The following is a 20,506-nucleotide window of genomic DNA, read 5'->3' on the forward strand; positions in this document are numbered from 1 at the left end:
CCACGAAAGCAATGGGAAGTGCGCCTCCAGAGTTTGTCACTGTTCTACTGACAACGCTCCTCACAAGAATTTAGACATAAATCTGACAATAACGGGTTGATTCATTCGTCCATTAGTGTGACATTAGTTTTAATAGATTATAAATCTGAATGTTTCCTACTGTTTTTGAATGTCTATTGACCTTATTGACTGACGCTAACACCGCCAAATTCAGGGGTCCTATGTGGAAATACTTATTTTGGAGTCCTGTTAAAAGTGGCAAGAGTTAGTTAAACTAGGATCAATTTAAAAGACTTGGTATGGGGCGCCTGGGGGGCTTAGTCGGTTAAGCGTCCGACTTTCACTTAGGTCATGATCTCGCAGTTCGTGGGTTCGGGCCCCGCGTCGGGCTCTGTGCTGACTGCCAGCTCAGAGCCTGGAGCCTATTTCAGTCTGTGACTCCCTCTCTCTCTGACCCTCCCCTGCTCACGCTGTCTCTCTCTCTCTGCTAGAAATTAAAAATAAAAAATAAAAAAAATAAAAGACTTGGTATTTGTTTGTTTATTTCTTTTGAGAGAGAAAGCACCTGAGCAGGGGAGGGGCAGAAAGAGAGAGGGAGAGAGAATCCCAAGCAGATTCCCAAGAGAATCGGCTCTGAGAGCGTGGAGTCCTATGCAGGGCTTAAACTCAGGAATGGTGAGATCAGGACCTGAGCCAAAATCGAGTCAGGCTGTTAACCGACTGAGCCACCCAGGAGCACCAAGACTTGGTAATTTTTTTTTGATAAATGCTTTTAATGATGACAATCTCTTCTTTGTTCTGTTTTATGCAGATGCATGCAGCTTGCCCTGAAGAACACCAAAATTCGTTATCTACTATTAAGCTGCTCTTTCCCATTACCTTTGACTTTCTGTAACTGGGAGAATTTTTTAAAAGATTATATTTTTTAAGTGATCTCTATACCCACTGTGGGGCTGGAACTTACAACCCTCAGATCAAGAGTCATGTACTCCTCCCATTGAGTCAGCCAGGCATCTCTGGGAGAATTTTTAGTTCCCAAGGCACCAGGCTGAGAATTATTTTCTTGTGTACAGTAAAAAATTCCAAGAGAAAGGAATAGAAGGGAGTCCTAATTACCAATGCTATTGACTAAAGGGTCCCTGCAATTTGAAGAGGGGGGTTGCCTAATCTGGAGATAAATCACTGAGGTCATTTGAAAGCGGTAGACACAAAACTTCTCACCTCCATTTTCTCATTCATCAATGTCAATTCTAATTCTCCATGAAAATTAGAGATACTAATTTTATCTTAGAGATACTAAGATTAAAAGCAGTTCCTGAAACCAACTTGACAATAAACTATTAAAAAAAAAAAAAAAGCAGTTCCTGAAGCTATTAAATGAACAATGTTTTAATGACCAAAAGAACATTTGTGCCCGTAGTTACAAATGACAGTCTTCAGGCCAATGTTAGCCTGTTGCATGGTTTACACCTACCCAGGGAAAAATGTGAAGAGAAGCAAAAATGTGCTGGTTTTTTCCAAAAGGCAAATTTTATAAAATGCATTTTCTTTTGCTCTGAGAGTATGTCCTCCTTCCCCGTGTGTGTGTGTGTGTGTGTGTGTGTGTGTGTGTGTATTAAATGTCCCTTTATTAGAATGTGATGCTGATAAATGTTTATTGATGTCTTATTGACCCAAATAAAAACATAGCAACCTTATATTGTACAGGGGAACTGGTGGCAGGACTGACCTGGAAAATCTAAACATACACGAATTACTGGCCAATTGAAACCCAACTACAGACAAGTACTCAAGAAAACTATATACTTCAGCATGCACTGCGAATCCCTTCAGTGAAACTACAGATCCAGGCATGCAATACAGCCATCAATCTTGCGTCCCCGTCTATTCATCTAAGGAGACTACAAAACCCAGGGTACTGTGCGTCGAAATGCGACACCGCCCTACTCAAGCTAGGCGGGGCTCGAAGGGGCCTGGCACGTTAAACCCAGGTGTAAGGCATGCTGGGGGTTGTAGTTCTTCGGAGGAGAGGTCCGGCCGCTCCCCAGCCGCCTTGCACCGGTGGCTAGACTGCGCATGCGTGTCGGTGGCGTTAGCAGCAGACCCGGCTGGCAGTTCCTTCTTCGGAAGGAGATACTCTTCTGCCATGGAGTCCTACGATGTGATCGCCAACCAGCCTGTCGTGATCGACAACGTGAGTTGCGTCTTTCCTATCTCTAAAGGGGTTTATGTTATCTTCCCCAAAGGGATCGCTCCCGGGTTTCGGCCTGGGCCACCGGCTCTTTGTCACTGGCCCAGCCTGTCAGGCGGGTTCAGCCGCCGCCGCCTCCGTCTTCCCCTCACCCGTAGTCCGCAGGCAGGGCGGCTGGCCTGCAACCATTGGATGGAGAACTTTGGGATGGATGTAGGGAAAGGCTGTAGTCCGAGCCGGGTCCTTGGGCCCTTGGCTCGAGGGGCCTTAACCGCTCTGTGAGCCGGCGCCCGCCCAGTCCCCTGTTCCGATAACTCGATTGGCTACTCTGGCTGTCCATCTTGACCGGTGACCCCGCCTCTGGGCCTCGCCGGATGAGGGCAGCCCTCCGCAGTGATTGGCTTGCGCTCCTGCCGTTCTTCCAGGCCGCCATAGTAGTTCCTCTCTCTAAGGGGCGGGCGGGTGCGCGAGGGCTGTGGGGATTGGCTTCCGGAACTCAACGGAGGGGCCTGAAGGGCCAGGGCCCGCCCCCGCGTGGGGAAGGGCTAAGTTTCCTTCGGTCCCCAGCAGGGCGGGCGACTTAGCGGTGTATATGGGTGGGGCTCGGGAATCTGGTGCCGGAAATGGTCAAAGGATTGCAGTAATTTCTGCGATTATAAATTATAATGTTAATAAAGGACCAGAAGAAAAGAAAGTGAACAGGCAAGCAGGGAGGTACTGTCCTTTTCGGAATGTGGGGGAAAAAATTACTAAACGTATTTGCCAGGTGCTCTAGCACATACAGGGGGCTTTCACATACATTTGAATTGGAAAATTGGGTGCATGGTTAGGCAGGAAGTTTGATCCTCGTTTTACGAATGGAAAAAAAACAACAACCCTGAAGCATGAAGTAGAGTGAACCCAAGGTCGCACAGTAAAGGTGACCTAAAACCGGTGCTTTATCTGCTATTCCTCTTGCTAGTAGCCGTCGTTTATGCCTCAATAGTGACCAACGGAAAGAATCCAAACACTGCTTTTATTTTCGGCGGAGGGTGATTGTTGTAAAACAACTCAGTTTCTGCCTTCCACTTCCAAAGCCTTCGTCCTGTCGAGATTGGTTGGTACCTTCTGCGCCCCTTCTAGGTCTCTCTATGGAGGCAAAACTGTCAGTTCTATCTGTTCTAAGCTATCAGATTCATTATGCTGATCCAGCCCTTGAGACTTTAGGCATATTAAAAAGGTGCTTTTGTTTGCGTCATCTCGTTTAAGCGTCAGCTCTAGCAGGTGGATAGGAATTACTGTCCCCCGTTTATGCAGAAAAGTGAACCTTAGAGAGGTTAAATAACAGTATTCAAGCCACCTGTCTTTTTTTTTTTTTTTTTTACATTTATTTATATTTGAGAGACAGAGTGTGAGCGGGGTACGGGCAGAGAGAGAAGGAGACACAGAATCCGAAGCAGGCTCCAGGCTCTGAGCAAGCGGTCAGCTCAGCACAGAGCCTGACCCCGGGCTGGAACCCACGAACTTCGAGACCAAGCGGTCAGCTCAGCACAGAGCCTGACCCCGGGCTGGAACCCACGAACTTCGAGATCATGACCTGAACCGAAGTCGGACGCTTAACCAACTGAGCCACCCAGGCGCCCTTCAAGCCGCCTGTCTTAGAAGTTGAGGTTGGGGGGCGCCTGGGTGGCTCAGTTGGTTAAGCGTCCGACTTTCGCTTACGTCAGGATCTCACGGTTCGTGGGTTCGGGCCCCGAGTCGGGCTCTGTGCTGACTGCCAGCTCGGAGCCTGGAGCCTGTTTCAGTCTGTGACTCCCTCTCTCTCTGACCCTCCCCTGCTCACGCTGTCTCTCTCTCTCTCCTAGAAATAAATAAAACATTAAAAATTAAAAAAAAAGAAGTTGAGGTTGGGCTCCAAGTTCTTCACTTTGGGGGAGGGGGGTTCTCTCTCACTAGACTGTTAAATGCTTGGAAGAAAAGATGGTATTCCTTCATTTGTTTGTTACTCTACCCTTCCCACCTTCCTCCATACACAGCACCTAGGGCCTAGCACCACTGTGTGCTCAGTAAATGTTTTTTTGTTGTTGTTGTTGGATTGATGGGTGGGTAGATGAGTGACCAAATATCACAGTAACAAAGATGCCCCTAAATAAAGATTGAGGTGGGGAGAGAAACCTAGTCAGTTGCTGCAGAGGGCTGAGTAGGGCTCCCTGTTAATTGCTTTTCAGAAAACACTGTTTCTATCTTCAGCGAGTTTATGGGTATTTCATCTACCTTTTTCTTAATTTTAAAAAGAAAAAAATAGAAATGAGCAATTTCCTGTTTTCATCAGCAGTGCAGAAGGAGCAGTCTGTCATTGGATCCTTTGATTCTGGAATTGTTGAGCAGGAGTTCCATCTCCAGCCATTTTCTTTAATGTCACTTAAGCAAATGCTTTTTAGTTTCTCCTTTCTCTTTCTTCATAGTATATTTGAAATGCACCGAGGCAGTGGTGCATTTTGAGTTTTAAGGTTGATTTGTCTATTTTCTCTAGTATGCCAATAATAATGCCAAAAATTGAAGTAGGAGAAATTTTCCCACATTAAAAAAAAATTTTTGTGTTTAATAAAATAAACTTTAATGTTTATTTAGTTGCGAGAGAGCACGAGTTGGGGAGGGGCAGAGAGAGAGGGAAACAGAATCAGAAGCAGGCTCCAGATTCTGAGCTGTCAGCACAGAGCCCAATATGGGGCCTGAACCCACGAACTGTGAGATCATGACCTGAGCTGAAGTCAGTGACTCAACCACCTGAGCCACCCAGGTGCCCCTCTTCCACATTGTTAGGTCTGGGGCCTCAGATAGTTCTTGCTGTTTGACATTTAGAGAGCTTTGTTTTGTTTCCAAGCGAAAGATGGTTTAGGAAAAATAATTTGAAATGTTTGAGCCAACTTTATGAGAATGATGTGTATCTAGCAGATTTAACTGCTCCATTGCTTAACACATTGCTACAATTTTATTTCTGGGCTACAGAGTGTGTAGTTAAAAGAAAGGAGAACAAAGAACAGGAGAAAGAGGAAAGAGCCTCATTATCATTTCATAACCTTTCTCAGTCTTAAAATAATTGTTGACCACTCCTTTCTACCTATTCTGGCACCAAACCAGTTCATCAGAATTTAATGAGGAAAATGGAAGAAAAAAACTAAACACAAGTCATTCTTCCCAAAGGTATGTAGCAGATAGTAATACCAGAGGAGGGCAGCTCCCAGGCCACATTTTGAGGACTTATTTTCCGGCTTTCTTCTTTTTATTATAGAAAATATCAAACAGAAACAAAAGGAGAGGAATATATAACAAACATCCACATATTCACCTCGCTGTAACAGTTATCAACTCTTGGCTAATCTTTATTCCCACCTACTTCCCTCTCCCATACTTTTTTTAAAAACTTTTTTTTTAATTAATTTTTTTAAGTAAGCTCTATGCCCACTGTGGGGCTTAAACTTACAACCCTGAAATCAAAAGCCACATGCTCTATGCACTGAGCCAGCCAGGCGACCTCTCCCACACTCTTTTAAAGACATAATCAGCATACTATTATCAAACCTGACAAAATTAATAATTCCTCAATATCATCAAATGTTCTGTCAACATTCAAATTTTTCTGATGGTCTCAATTTTATTATTTATTTTTTTACAGTTCGTCATCAGCTCTTGTGTGCTGATTCACTTAAATTTAGGAAACACTAGAGTTAGCTAAGGAACTCACTCTATTTACTTTACACTGTCACTTGCGATGTGATATTGAGCCTGTTGGTTGTACAACAGCAAGAATCTACCCCTAGTTTCTTGGAAAGGCTGAAGAAGAGATGACTTACAGAGACAGCTCCCTGTTCAATTATGTGTATTTCGACAGCCAAGGATGTGCTTCACACCTAAACAAACGCTCTGAGGGTAAAAAAGAAACCAGGTACCATGTGGAAGGAGATATATCATAACTTAGTTTCTGGGAATGCCTTGAATAGGAGTGTCAAACTCAGTGCTTGAAGAGACCAAGCAGGAATATAAAAAGAGGGAGGAAGAAGATAGCTTAAAGAAGGCTTGAGGACTCCGAAAGGGCTCTGAGCATGCCTAACCAAAGGGCCAATTGCTTTTCATTTCCAACCAGTTGCCCCTATGCAGGAACGGAGGCCCAGTGTTGCCAGATCTTCTGATGTTTCAAGATAAATCAGAAACATCAAATTTTATATGCTATCTCTCATTTTCAAGTGTTGGAAGTTAACATAAAAGTAATTTGTGGTCTGCAGAGATGGTAAGTAGATTAGTGGTTCCCTAGGACTGGTTGGCGGGAGAGGGCAGGTAAGATGGAGAGTGTCTGGTAATGGGTACAGGTTCTGGGATGATGACGAAGTTCCAAAATAAGATTGTGCTGATGATTATACTACTCTGTGAATATACTATGAACCACTGGGTTATATACCTTAAGTGGGTAAATTATATGGTAGTGAATTTTATCTCAATGAAGTTGTTTTTCAAAAAGTACTATGTGGGCCAAAAAAAAACATGTCTTTATGCCAAAATGAGCCACCAGTGTCCTAGACCTTGAGGCTCCACCTCCCAGCATCCTTTTTCCACCTGTAAAATGGGAGACAGCTAGCCTCTTTGCCAGCATGTCAAGAATAATCAGGAGGGGCACCTGGGTGGCTCAGTTGGTTAAGCGTCTGACTTCAGCTCAGGTCATGATCTCACAGTTCGTGGGTTCGAACCCTGCATCAGGTTCTGTGCAGGCAGCTCAGAGCCTTGGAGCCTGTTTCAGATTCTGTCTGTCTGTCTCTCTCTCTCTCTCTCTCTCTGCCCCTCCCCCGCTCATGCTCTGTCTCTCTCTCTTTCAAAAATAAAGAAAAACTATTTTAAAAAATTAAAAAAAGAAGAAGAAGAATCAGGAGTGCTTAGGCTAATTGTTGCCCAAAAGAAGAAGAAGAATCAGGAGTGCTTAGGCTAATTGTTGCCCAAGCCACAGGCCCATAGTTAGCACGTACTGGGAAAGCCTTGCTGAGGGATTTGCTATTTATGTGCCTGCGTCAGAAAGAGAATGGTCATCCATGGCTGGCTGTAGACTTGAGTCCTCAAAAATCGAATATTTTTTATGGAACTACTTTTTCAAGAAGCCTCTGCAAGGCATTTGTTTACTTGGCTTTGCCAGAGTGAGTAACAGAGTGGCAGCTCGTTTGCCAGGTACAGGGTTCCTGGTTAACAAAGACTATTAAAGAAAGTGACAGGACCTTTTTTATACTCTCTGGTGTGAGCAGAATAGAAGCAGCTCAGCCACCGCCTCCATCCCCACTCATTCGTTCCCCAGCTGCTGGCCTAGCTGGCCAGCTCGTGAGACTGCAGGGACAAGCTGGGTCTGGTTCGCCCTTGTGCATCATTCCCAGTGCTGTCTCCACCTTTCCTGCGCCACCTCTGCCTGGGGCTCCGGGCATTCCAGCTGCTTGTTCAGGTTCCATATTTTAGGCTTCATCTGCCAGGCGTTTGAGCTGGGATTTAATTTTAGGCAGCCAGCCTCTATTTGAGTATCCTCAAATGCCAGATACTGCTGATATAGAAAGTCTCTGAGCTTAAGGAACTTGGGCTGAAAACAGACAAAAACCATAACTCAACCATATGAAACCATAAACTCAAACAGAAGGCAGAAGAGAGGGGTGCTTGGGTGGCTGAGTTGAGTAAGCGTCCAACTCTCAATTTCGGCTCAGGTCATGAGCTCACACATTCATGAGATCAAGCCCTATGTCTGGCTCTGCGCTGACAGCCCAGAGCCTGCTGGGGAGTCTCTCTCCCCCTCCCTACTGGTGCGCTTGCGCTTGCACTTGCACGCTCTCTCTCTCACTCTCACTCTCTCTCTCTCAAAATAAACATTAAATAAAAATAAATATTAAAAAAACAAAGCAGAAGGAAATGCAGACTACCTTATGCTACAGGTACTGGCGATTTTGTGAAATAATAGTAAGAGAATAAGAATTCCAAGGGGATTATTCTTCATGAGGAAGACAATGATATTTGTACTGGTTCTTTATACTATCTTGCTGGGAGGGACAGAGAATGAGAAATGTACCTAACATCTTCATTTGTCTTAATTTACTCAGACTCTAGTCTGATTTTGCTAGTAAATTCAAAATTAAATATGCAGGAAAATCGTCTCTTCAAAATATCTAGTCTGAGATGCAGGTCTCATCTTTACTTTTCTTGTTTCAACCTCTGCCAGAAGGTCCAATTAGTCTGTTGGCATCACCACACCCAGGTGAAGGCGGTGAACAATTACTGGAAGCCTGAGCCAATAAGTTCCCGGAGTTCTGTTCGGCGCTGGGTGCACTACCCATGCCACTGTCCCGGAGCCCGCGGGCTGCGGTACGACGGCTCTCCCTCCTTCCCGGTCTCTCAGCTCAGTTTACAGCTGCACCTCTTCCAGGCTCCTTGCTGCTCTGCCCAGGCCGATGAGTTTGCACATTGTCTGCTGTTTTCTCTCTTTTCTGTTGGCAGAGGTCCCTGCTGTCTTAGAGAACTGGCATTCCTGTCCTTCAGCCACTTCATCCTCCCTCTATCTTGCCAGAGTCAGGCACCAGGATGGCCTCTCTGACCGCCCCTCATTGGCACTTCTCCTACGAAAGAGCAGGGATAAGAGACAGAGAGGGAACCAGGGGTGCTGCAGGAAAGCCTTTGGTGCAAAGATCACCTTGGCTGGTTAGCACCTCCTGATGTGCTTACCGCTCGCTGTGTGCGTTTTAGAACTGTCACTCCCCGCCCCTGGAGAAGAGGTCACCAGGCAGCAGGAAAAGGCTTGCCCCTGTTAGGCGCGCAGCGGCAAACCGTGTTGGGGTAGAAGGGTGAGCGTATGGGGTGTAGCGGTGCGAGAGTTAAGAAGGAAGAAGACAGGCTATATTTGCAAGTAGTATCAAGCTTTGACATCTGTCCTGCACAGAGTTGGTATCTGTATCTAGAGTCACTGTTTACTTTGGTCGGGCCCCACGTGGTACCAGAGATGTTGGTGGGCAAGTCACTCTCTTCGGGCACCGCCCCACCCGACTTACCAAGTATGGGAGCAGCGGGATTGTAACGTTGGGTCTCCTTGCAGCTGGTGCTCTCGAACTTCCCTGCTCTTTACCATCAGGAGACCAGTGAGTAAAACAAAGCACAGTTAAAACAAAAAACAAAAAGCAACCACAGTCCCCGCAACAGAACATAGAGGTTTGCCCTGCAGTGAAAACCAGACAGCCCGTGCGCCACCCGAGGCAGCTGCAAGCGTGGCAGTGTTCATGGTGGTGTCAGTCCTAGAGCCCTTGGAGGGCAGGGGGAGTTCAGGCCCCAGCTGGGAAGGCAGGTTAACAGCATCCCACGGTGGTTTAACAGAATCACGCGTTCTGCCCACTGTGGTTATGTTCCTGAACTTGGCTGCTCTGATGCTTCTAGGTACTTTTCTCTTCTCTCCTCAGGTTTTCTCTTTTTCTTCTCTTTATTAATAGTATTTCTTTTAATGTTTGTTTATTTTTGAGAGAGAGTGAGCATGCATGTGGGGGAAGGGCAGAAAGAGAGAGGGGACTGAGGCTCTGAAGCAGGCTCCACGCTGACAGTTGAGAACCTGATGTGGGGGTCGAAATCATGAACTGCAAGATCATGACCTGAGCCAAAGTTGGACGCTTAACCAATTGAGCCACCCAGGGTCTCCAATATTATTATTATTTTTTTTTAAAGGAATCATTTTTTTTTTAAGTTTTTTTATAGTTTATTTATTTTTGAGACAGAGAGAGACAGAGCATGAGTGAAGGAGGGGCAGAGAGAGAGGGAGACACAGAATCCGAAACAGGCTCCAGGCTCAGAGCTGTCAGCGCAGAGCCCGATGCGGGGCTCGAACCCACTAACCGTGAGATCTGACCTGAGCCGAAGTCGGATGCTAACCAACTGAGCCACCCAGGCGCCCCTCCAATATATATATATTTTTAATATTTTTTATTTATTTCTAGGAGAGAGACAGAGACCGCGTGAGCAGGGGAGGGTCAGAGAGAGAGAGGGAGACACAGACTCTGAAATAGGCTCCAGGCTCTGAGCTGGCAGTCAGCACAGAGCCCGACACGGGGCTCAAACCACGAACCGCGAGATCATGACCTAAGCGAAAGTTGGACGCTCAACTGACTAAGCCACCCAGGCGCCCCTCCAATATTATTTTTAATTCCAGAAGTAAAGCGTGTTCAGTGTAGATAAGTCAGAATACAGAACAAAATCAACTAATACTTTGAGGGTGCAGTGAAATCTCCTCCCCATCTCCAGTCCCCACTTCCCTCCCAGTGACACATGTTCCCTCTACAGGTGCTCATACAGATGGAGATGCTGTGCACAGATAGAAGGTCTCTGTCTAAAATGGAACCAGAGGCGCCTGGGTGGCTCAGTCAGTTGAGCAAACTACTCTTGATTTCGGCTTAGGTCATGATCTCACAGTTTTAGGAGTTCGAGCCCCATGTCAGGCTCTGTGCTGACAGTGTAGGGCCTGCTTGGGATCCTTTCTCTCCCTCTCTGCCCCTCTCTCTCCCTCTCTCTCTTTCTTTCTCTCTCAAAAAAAAAATAAATAAACTTTCAATAGATAAATAGATAATAAATTTTTAAAAATGGAACCATATTATACACATTGTAAGATATATATCTCCTCTTGTTTTTGTCATACTTCTGACTTTTCTTTCTCTCTCCTCTCTCCTCAGGGATCCGGTGTGATTAAAGCTGGTTTTGCTGGTGATCAGATTCCCAAATATTGCTTTCCAAACTAGTAAGTAATTCTGTACCTTAGTCAGAAGCTTGATAGGCATGTGGGGCCTGGCCGGCTCCATTGGTGGAGCATGCAACCCTTTGATCTTAGGGTTGTGGGTTTGAGCCCCACATTGTTGTAGAAAATACTTTAAAAAGTAAAATCTTAAAAAAAAAAAAAAAAAAAAAAAAGCAGCAGCACCTTGGAAGGCTTGTCAGCTTTGTTGCAGGGTCAGCCCTCTACCTTTGAGAGTGAAGGGATCTCTCGTTTGGGTCAGAAACATGAAATAACATACAAATAACTTAAAATAATACATGTTCACTGCGGAAATTGCAGGAAGTGCAGAAAAGTAGAAAAAAGAAAATCAAAATCAACTATAACCTCACTCCTAAGAGATAAACATGGTAGAACTGAGTCCAACTCTTCCTGTCTGCGCTCGCACCTCTGTACATCCTTCCTGTGTTATATCATAAAAGGAAAAGTGATGGTTGGTCCTTCTGATCTCTTTCGTAGTGTGGGCAGACCCAAACATGTCCGTGTCATGGCCGGAGCCCTGGAAGGTGACATCTTCATTGGCCCCAAAGCCGAGGTAATTCCCAGTCCTACTGTAGAAGCCTCAAACCAGCAGAGGACCTTCATCATTCCCAACCGGGGCAGTACCCCCGCAGCAGGACAGCCATGCGTAAAAGGAGCAGTGTCCTCTTAAATCTTAGGTCCTCTCATCCTAGGTCTAGTTGGTTCTTGTCTCCCAGGAGCAGCCTCTGGTTTTGGAGAGGAAATATCTAGAACCCCACTTTGGGAAACAGAAACTAGTCTAGAAAATAGGCTTTTGCTTTCCTTCTATACTCTGTCACTACCCTGCCGACAATGAGATCGGCTAGCTTGGTTCTTTTTGGCAAAAGGGATTCCGGGGGATACCCTAGCTGGTATACCCTGGGGATGAGTCCATTAGCACAGCTTGGCAGAGCCCTGGGGCAGCCTCTAGATGCAGAACAACAGAATCATTGTTGCCAACCTGCACTGCAAGTGCTGATGTCCAGAGGTGGGAGCCAGGAGATTGTGTCCTGGGACCAGATGGTGAAAAGGGTGTCTCCTGTCACCCATCAGAAGGGCACTGAGGGCCCGTGGAAATACGGAAGCCCTCTGCTTTGCCAGCTAATCAGGCAGTGAGAACAGTTTACAGCATACAGTTTAGAGACTTGGCAAATGGGGGCCTGCCTTTAGCCCTGGCTAAGGACTGTGGGCTGGGAGCTCCCATTGCTGGAAGAGTGGGGCCCCACTGGGTCACCTGGGGGAGAGACCAGCGGCTGCTGTAAGTCCTGCTCTCTGCCCCCAGGAACACCGAGGGCTGCTCTCCATCCGCTACCCAATGGAGCACGGCATCGTCAAGGACTGGAACGACATGGAGCGCATCTGGCAGTATGTCTATTCTAAGGACCAATTGCAGACTTTCTCAGAGGAGGTGAGGGTCCTGTGGGCAGGGCACCCCTGCACAGTGTGCAGAGCTGGGCAGAGCCACTACCCCAGAGAGGAGGAGGGGGAGAGAGGGCAACTGCTGGGAGCGTTTGAGTCTTGCCGTGGCCCCAGGCCATGTGCTCTTCATTCGAGTTTGCATGCAGTCTTCACACCAGTCCTGTGAGATACAGGTAGTGTTCTCTCCATTCTGCAAACAAGGGAACAGAAAAAAAGTTCAGAGAAGCCAAGTAGTCTTTCCAAGATCACCTAAGGAATAAAGCAGTAGAGCTAACATTCAAACCCATGTCTTTCAGAGTTCAGAGTTCATACTCTAACTTCTAAAGAAGTAATTCCCAACCCAGGAAAACGAAGTTGTGTACTAGACATCAGAATTGCCAGCGGAAGGACATATTCCGTTTTTTTAAAATACATTCAATATTTAAATGTAATTTCCTATTTTGAAAAAAATTTTAAACAATTATTTTTATAATAATTCCACATTCAGAGTTTAGCAAAATCTTCTGGGTAATTGGAGCTACACAGTAAATCTGGGGGCCTGTGTAAGAATTTTAGAGGTAGGGAGGGGAGGAAGGAGACAGAGGCAAGGATGCAATGAGACTTCGAAGCGAGCGAGAATTTGGAAGGTTGAAAAACTGGCTTACCCTGGGGTAGGTGGCAGCCCCAGCTTCCCGTTTGGGGAGGGAGGCTCACAGAGTTGCCCTGGGCTCTCGTGCATACCTCACAGGGGGCCCCTGCCCTGCTGCTCATGAGAGCTAGAGATCTCACCTGGCCCTGATTGCCGTCTGGGCATCTTTCACCAGCATCCTGTGCTCCTGACGGAGGCACCTCTAAACCCACGGAAAAACCGCGAACGAGCTGCTGAAGTTTTCTTCGAGACCTTCAATGTGCCAGCCCTTTTCATCTCCATGCAAGCTGTGCTCAGCCTGTGAGTAGCAAGCAGTCTGGCCCGCTGTCCCGGCCTCTTGCGGGCAGAAGGGAGGCTGCCTCTCCTTGGGATAGGAAAGCGAGTATTGAGGGGCTCCTGGGTGGCTCAGTCGGTTAAGCGTCCAACTTCAGCTCAGGTCATGATCTCACAGATCGTGGGTTCGAGCCCCGCGTTTGGCTCTGTGCTGACAGCTCAGAGCCTGGAGCCTATTTCAGATTGTGTCTCCCTCTCTCTCTTCCCCTCCCTTGCTCATGCTCTGTCTCTCTCGCCTCTCAACAAAAATAAATGTAAAAAAAATTTTTTTTTTTTAAAGGAAAGGGGGCATTGAGATCTTCTCCCAGTCTTACTTCTCTTATTGTCTCAGCGGTTTGGCACCCAAGGCTCTCTGCTGTGCCTGTTGGGAAGGCCACACGCTGCTATAGCTCTTCATAAAGGCCCCTGTAACCTACTCCAATATTTATCCGGTGCCGTGTGTGCCAGACACTGTGCCAGGCTGGTGATAGAGTCGGGATAAAAACACCACCATGGTCCTCATATCCCTGTCATCCCTGTCCTGCGCCCAGCCTGCCTCACACTAGGGTTCGGTCTAGGGCTGAGATTATGCACTGGTAAGCTGCAGATAGGATGTGTTTGACCCCATTAAAACATTGTGAGCTAGCATTTTTTTTTAAAGTTTATTTATTTTGAGAGAAACAGAGAGTGTATGCGTGCGAGGGAAGGGGGGAAGGGGGAGAGAATCCCAAGCAGGTTCCACACCCATTGTAGAGCCCAGTGCAGGGCTTGATTTCACAAACCATGAGACCATGACCTGAGCTGAAATCAAGAGTCAGACACTTCACCAACTGAGCCACTCGCCCCAAGCCAGCATTTTATTTTTTTTAATGTTTTATTTATTTATGAGAGGGAGAGAGTGTGAGCAGGGGAGGGTCAGAGAGAGAAGAAGATACAGAATCTGAAACAGGCTCCAAGCTCTGAGCTAGCCGTCAGCACAGAGCCCGAGGCGGGGCTCGAACCCACCAACCGTGAGATCATGACCTGAGCCGAAGTCAGACGCTTAACTGACTGAGCCACCCAGGTGCCCCCCAAGCCAGCATTTTAAAATTGGGAGATTTCCAGGGTATCTGGCTGGCTCAGTCAGTAGAACATGCAACTCTTGATCTCAGGGTCATGAGTGCAAGCCCTACACTGGGCATGCAGCTTACTTCAAAAAAGCGGGGGTGGGGCGGGGGGGTTAGATTTCCTATGAAAATCCAAATTTGTGGGAAGATCTGGCAATGCTGGGCATGTATTCCTGTAGGACAAAAATCAGCTAGAGCTCAAATAGCCACTGGCTTGTTAGGTAGTTTGCAAGTTTGACTTCGCTGCAGCCTGCTCTATTCCCTGTCCTCCCAACACCAGGCAGCGTCAGTTGCTGCTTATCAAACATCACCGGTTTTTCCCCTTCGTATCACAGAGATAAATGTCTATACCCTTGTCTTTACCATAAGAGAAAGAAAACAAAACAAAAAACAAAATTACAGACCTAGGAAGCCATGTGAGAAAAAAGCGAGTTTTTTGTGGAAGCGAAAATCTTCTTATAGTAGGCACTTAAGTTTTTTCCTCCTGTCTGGAAAGTAAAAACTGTCCCTGGGCGGGGACCCTCTAGTGGTTAAAGGCTAGTCTGTCTCCTGAGATTGGAAGGCCTCTTCTTCTGGAGCAGGGGAGGGGCTGAGAGAGGCTGAGCTCCTTTCACTCGGGTTTTTCAGGCTTTCTTATGCTTGGACTTAGTACTGTGGCCAGTCTGAGGCCCCTAGAGGAAAGCAGGCCGCAGCTTAGTTTAGCTGACTTTGAACTCTAAAAAAAAAAGCAAGTGTTTTCCCAGAGTGAGGAGGCAGGGGTTAGTGATGATGTGTTCCCTGTGCTTCAGTTATGCCACAGGCAGAACCACAGGTGTGGTGCTGGATTCTGGGGATGGCGTCACACATGCCGTGCCCATTTATGAGGGCTTTGCCATGCCCCACTCAATCATGCGCATCGACATCGCTGGCCGAGATGTCTCTCGCTTCCTTCGCCTCTACCTACGGAAGGAGGGCTATGATTTCCACTCATCTTCTGAGTTTGAGATTGTCAAGGCCATAAAAGAAGTGAGTGCTGCCCCATGGGTCCAGGGATGGGATGGAGAATGGGAATAGGGTAGCCGGGACCTCTGACCTGGAGCGAAAAGAGGTCAAGCTCTTGTCTCAGGGTGGGGGAGGGGGTGTCTCTGGTCAGGCTCTGTTCTCCCCAGCCAGGCTGCCTGGCCACCCTCTTATCCCAGCTAGGCCCCCCTCACACTGACAGTCACTGTCCCCCAAGTGCTGCCATCTTGTGGGGGAAAGGGAGGTGCTGCTGTTTCTTAAAGAGCTGGGTATGGGCACCAGTATTCATTATGTCCTTATATCTTATGTACAGATGACGTATGTTCTTTTACATCTTTGAAGAAATCACAATACAGTTTTCTTTTATGTAAACCAAATCCTGCCACCCATGGCTGTAGGGAAACCTCTGAGCTGGGTAGATGGGCCCCAGAATCATGAGTAGTAACAGGAGGAAGAAGCCTGAGTCTGGACCAAAATTGGGTTGTGGTCTCAGACCCAGCTCCAGAGAGCCAGTTTCCACGCCTGCCCACAAGGAAGGTGGATCAGGTAGGAACTGTAGTGGTAGGAACTCCACTATAGGCGGACAGAGGCCTCCCTGCCCCCACTCCAGGGCAGCAGCTCCGTGGACCTTTAGGGCAATCGCTGTGGAGAGGCCAATTTCTGCAGGGAGGCATCCAGCAGCCCCCAGGGCTTCGACCAGGTGAGCCTGGGTTCCCTGCCTGCCTGACTCCTGTTCGGTTCTGCAGAGAGCCTGCTACCTGTCCATAAACCCGCAGAAGGATGAGACACTAGAGACGGAGAAGGCTCAGTACTACCTGCCTGACGGCAGCACCATCGAGGTAGGTGTGGATCTCCCTTCAGTCCTCCCAGACCCTCAGAAGCTCTGAGCCCAAACAACTAGGCTGGGGTCAGATGCACCAGCCCTTTTACACCCTCTGCCTGGAGCACCAGCACTCTCTCAAGCAGCGCTGTCTCTTGCAGAGCGAGGCTGTCTACTGTAGAACGAGGCAGCAGGAACTCTGCTTCTCCTGTGCGGAGGAGGGGCAGCACCAGAGGCATTTTCCTAGGTCGGGAAGGGGTTTGGAAGAGGGTGGTTAGTGCCGTCCTCAGTCACTTGGGCATAGTATAGTGTGAGCTACCTCTTCTGTTTTCACTCCCAAAGGGACCTCAGCCCTGGTCCCAGCCTCTGAGTTTGCTCTCCACCCTGCAGATTGGTCCTTCCCGATTCCGGGCACCTGAGCTGCTCTTCAGGCCAGACCTGATCGGTGAGGAGAGTGAGGGCATCCACGAGGTGCTGGTATTTGCCATCCAGAAGTCGGACATGGACTTGCGGCGCACACTCTTCTCTAACATCGTCCTCTCGGGAGGCTCCACCCTGTTCAAAGGTTGGTCTTTGCTCCTGGCCCATCTCCAGGTAGTTTCCAGATCTTGCTGGGCCCAGACGCCCAGAGAATTGACCTGAGATTCTCCTGTCTTGCCCATTCAGGTTTTGGTGACAGGCTACTGAGTGAAGTGAAGAAACTGGCTCCGAAAGACGTGAAGATCAGGGTAGGAGCATGGTGGGGGCTGTCTCTGGGGCTGTGCAGAACCAAGGCTCCCCTCCAAGGCTAGACAGTTCCCAGATTGCACATTGACCTTGAGGTCTGCCTGAGGGGAGAACCCATTTTCCTTCTCCTTCCCCACACCAGGGGGCAGTTCTGAGACCCTGATGTGGCCAGGTGCTAGGCTGAGGCCCCACGTGTGGTCTGTCAGAGAAACTGTAGCATTGGCATACTGACCCTTGCTGCTCTCGTGACACAGTCCTTAACGTCTTAGTGTTAACTACCTAACTTAACACTTAACATCTTAGTGCCTGCTGAGGGGAGCAAAATGTTGGAGTGTATTTCCTACCATGGAGGCTGCTTCCCATCAGCCCCCAGCAAAGCTGGATCCCGGCCCCTGTTAACACCAGCTTTCCTGGGAGCTGTAGATTCATAGGGCTGCCGGAAATCTGCTTCTCCAGACAGGTGTAAGGCCAGCCACAGTAACCCCCCAGAGAGGCTATTGGGTCCAGCAGGGACATAACTGAAAGCCTGTTGTGTGAGACACATCCACTTCCGTGGGCACTGGGATTGGCCATAAAGACGAGCGTTGGGCGGGAAAAGGACAAGACGGATCAAAGTCTCAGATTCCTCTTTCCACCCACCCTTTCAGATATCTGCACCTCAAGAGAGACTGTATTCCACATGGATTGGGTGAGTAGTTCTCCTGGGAATAAGAGTGGAACAGGAAGTGAGGGCATCGTTACCTCTCACCACCCCATCCCTTTAAAGCAGAGCCTCATCTGCTTTGGCCCAACGGGGGCTGGCTGGCTCCATGAACACTTCCTCCCTCTCACAACGTACCTTGGGATTCCCTCCACTCCAGGGGCTCCATCCTTGCTTCCCTGGACACCTTTAAGAAGATGTGGGTCTCCAAGAAGGAATATGAGGAAGACGGTGCCCGATCTATCCACAGGAAAACCTTCTAATGTCGGGACATCATCTTCACCTCTCTCTGAAGTTAACTCCACTTTAAAACTCGCTTTCTTGAGTCGGAGTGTTTGCGAGGAACTGCCTGTGTGTGTGAGTGTGTGTGTGAGTGCGTGGGTACAAGTGTGCGCGCATATGCGAGTGCCCTGTGGCCCAGGGATCCCAGGGCCCAGAAAGGACGATGAACTACCCATGATGGTGACGGCCTGAGGCCTGGGGTTGACCACTAACTGGCCCCCAACAGGGAAGAGTGCAGGCAGAGGGCCACCTCGTCAGCTGGGCCTTTGTCTAGCTGTGTGGTACTACGTTTACTACCATAGAGAGACAGAGAGGGTAAATCCTGGGAGACCTTGCTGCTGCCCATCCAGGCTGGGCTAGCCCCACCCCGTCCCACCCACAGGGTGCCCTGAGGCCCAAGGCAGCCACTGCCTCCCTTGCTCGCCTTCTGCTCTTGATGCCAATCAATCGTGGACTGAGGACTGGGGCCAGGGTTGAGTTCTGTCTGGTTTTGTTGCAATTTGGGTTCAGGAGGCTGGAAAAGCACTCCGGGAGCTATTACTGAGACTCTGGGGTCAGGAGATGGCAGGGTGCCCTCAACCTCACCTGGGGACCAGTACCACACTGGGCATTCAAAGAGGCGGGAGCAGTGCTACTTGTGATTGATGGCAGAGTGAACACCCCAACCCTCAGCCCCTGTCCAGGGGGGTTCTTGGGAGAGTTTCAGGAGCCTGTCAGCCCCAGGCTTTTCATCCATCCTTGGGCAATGCCATCTTCAAACAGTTTTATTTATTGAAGTGTTTGTTCAGTATGGGACTGGAGAGAGGGAGCTCATCGCCTCCTGCCCACCAGTCACCCTGTTCACACTAATGTTTACAGCACCTCGGTTTAGCATAGCGTCCAGGGCCCTGCCACTCCCTGCTAATGGTGAACTGACAGTATCCACAGGCATCAGGCCTATTTAGGATCAGAGGCTACATTCAAAGTCAATACCACCACCCTCTTTCTTTCTCTTCCTTTTTGCTCACTGACCTGGAATCAACAGGCTGGCTGCCGGTTAGATTTTCTGAAATAGGAGGTAGAATTGCTCTTTGGCAGAGGCCCCTAGCAAAGGAGGGGTACTGGGGATCCAGGCCTCTTAGGAGTAGAGAAAGAGCCACAAGTAACCAGGTCGCCTTTTCCCATTCTAGCTGACCCAGGGGGACTAGGCTGTAGAGAAGGCCCCCACTGGGCTGATTTGTGCCATTCATAATTTCGGACTTGTCTGGTTAAGGAGGGAGGGGGCCAGACCAGAGTGCCAGGAACTAACAGGCCTAGGCTCATCTCCCCTGATCCAGTGGGGCCAGGTGCCTACCCTGGACTGGGCAGGCCTCGCAGTGTCCAAAAAGGCTCCTCAGCCCGGATGTGCAAAGCCAGGGCTAGCAGATCTTCACCGGCACCCTCACCTGTGACACCTAGATGCACCCCAGTCCCAGATTCCAGGCAGCATTCTCCCCCATGCCGTCCAACGACCAAAGGCCCTGCCAAGTATGGGCCACAGCAGCAGGTGTGTGTGAAAGCGATGTGGCGACCCGCGGACTGCAGTGTGCTTAACCAGCTCACCTCCCTTCTCTTAGCCCAAGCCTGTCCCTTGCACAAACCACATTACCTGGTGGGGCCCAGTGTATTAAATAAAGTCGTTACAATAGACTCTGGCGTCTGGGCCTCTGTCTCTGGTGCTGGGAGGGGAGAGGAGCTGCAGGCCCTGAATCTGAGGCAGAGCGCAGGCCTCGTCTGTCCTCTAGAGGGCACTCTTGTGCCAGCCAGACTGCTCTCGCCCTCAGCCCAAGACCCAGCCTACAAGTAGATACAGAAGATGGTGTTCATGTCCAAACCACAGGAACTGAGGGTCCCAGCCCTGCACATACAGCACATACACAAAAACCCATGAGTGAGACCACCTCAAATGAGGGGAGCAGCTCTTGAAGTCAGAGGCTCTTAAAGCTTCCACATGGGTGAGAAGCTCAGGAACTTCTTAAAATGTAGTTCCTAGGGCCTACACTTAGATATTCTGACTAATCAGTCCTCCATTTTAAACCTGTATACTTTGGGGGGGGGGTAGCGGGGGAACACTAACCTATATGATCCAACAACCCTACAAAGTGTGTAGGTATTTTTATTATTCACCTTGGAGACGAGGAAATAGAGCCACAGAAAGGTTATGTAATTTCCCAAAGCTCTGCTCTTTACTAGCTAGAATTTGGACCCAGGCAATACAGCCCTAGAGCCTAAATTTTTAGCCACTGTACAAACCCTCAAAAACCACTGGCCTTGAGCGGTAGTTCCTAATCAAGGCCAGTTTTGCCTGTGGGACACATGTGATGTCTGGAGACATTTGGTTGTTACAACTGGTAGTGAGATGCTACTGGCATCTGGGCAGAGGCTAGAGATGCCGCTCTAAATATCCGCAACAAAGAACTATCTGGCTCCAAATGTCTCTAGGTTGACAAACCCTGACCTAGAGCACAGGGCCGTTAGTCCCAGCTGCACAGTAAAACCAGAGCTTTC

The 20,506-nt window shown here is 48.6% G+C and overlaps 1 protein-coding gene across 2 annotated transcripts; it reads left to right on the forward strand.

The window, feature by feature from the left end:
* The first annotated feature begins 2,021 nt into the window (after window positions 1-2,021).
* ACTR1A (actin related protein 1A) lies at window positions 2,022-19,648 on the forward strand. 2 transcript variants are annotated; one of them, XM_039243985.1, is made up of 11 exons: window positions 2,022-2,194; window positions 10,891-10,955; window positions 11,448-11,523; window positions 12,271-12,396; window positions 13,211-13,335; window positions 15,242-15,458; window positions 16,199-16,291; window positions 16,663-16,837; window positions 16,939-17,000; window positions 17,646-17,686; window positions 17,859-19,648. In XM_039243985.1, the coding sequence occupies exons 1-11, from the start codon at window positions 2,147-2,149 to the stop codon at window positions 17,959-17,961; spliced, it is 1,131 nt and encodes a 376-aa protein (XP_039099916.1). In that variant the 5' UTR covers window positions 2,022-2,146; the 3' UTR covers window positions 17,962-19,648. The 2 variants fall into 2 exon arrangements, with proteins under 2 accessions (XP_039099916.1, XP_039099917.1); XM_039243986.1 differs by lacking the exon at window positions 2,022-2,194 and adding an exon at window positions 8,490-8,551.
* Window positions 19,649-20,506: the final 858 nt, after the last annotated feature.

This window comes from Hyaena hyaena, unplaced genomic scaffold (assembly GCF_003009895.1).
Source record: "Hyaena hyaena isolate Hyena2069 unplaced genomic scaffold, ASM300989v1 scaffold_233, whole genome shotgun sequence".
Taxonomy (NCBI): Eukaryota; Metazoa; Chordata; class Mammalia; order Carnivora; family Hyaenidae; genus Hyaena; species Hyaena hyaena.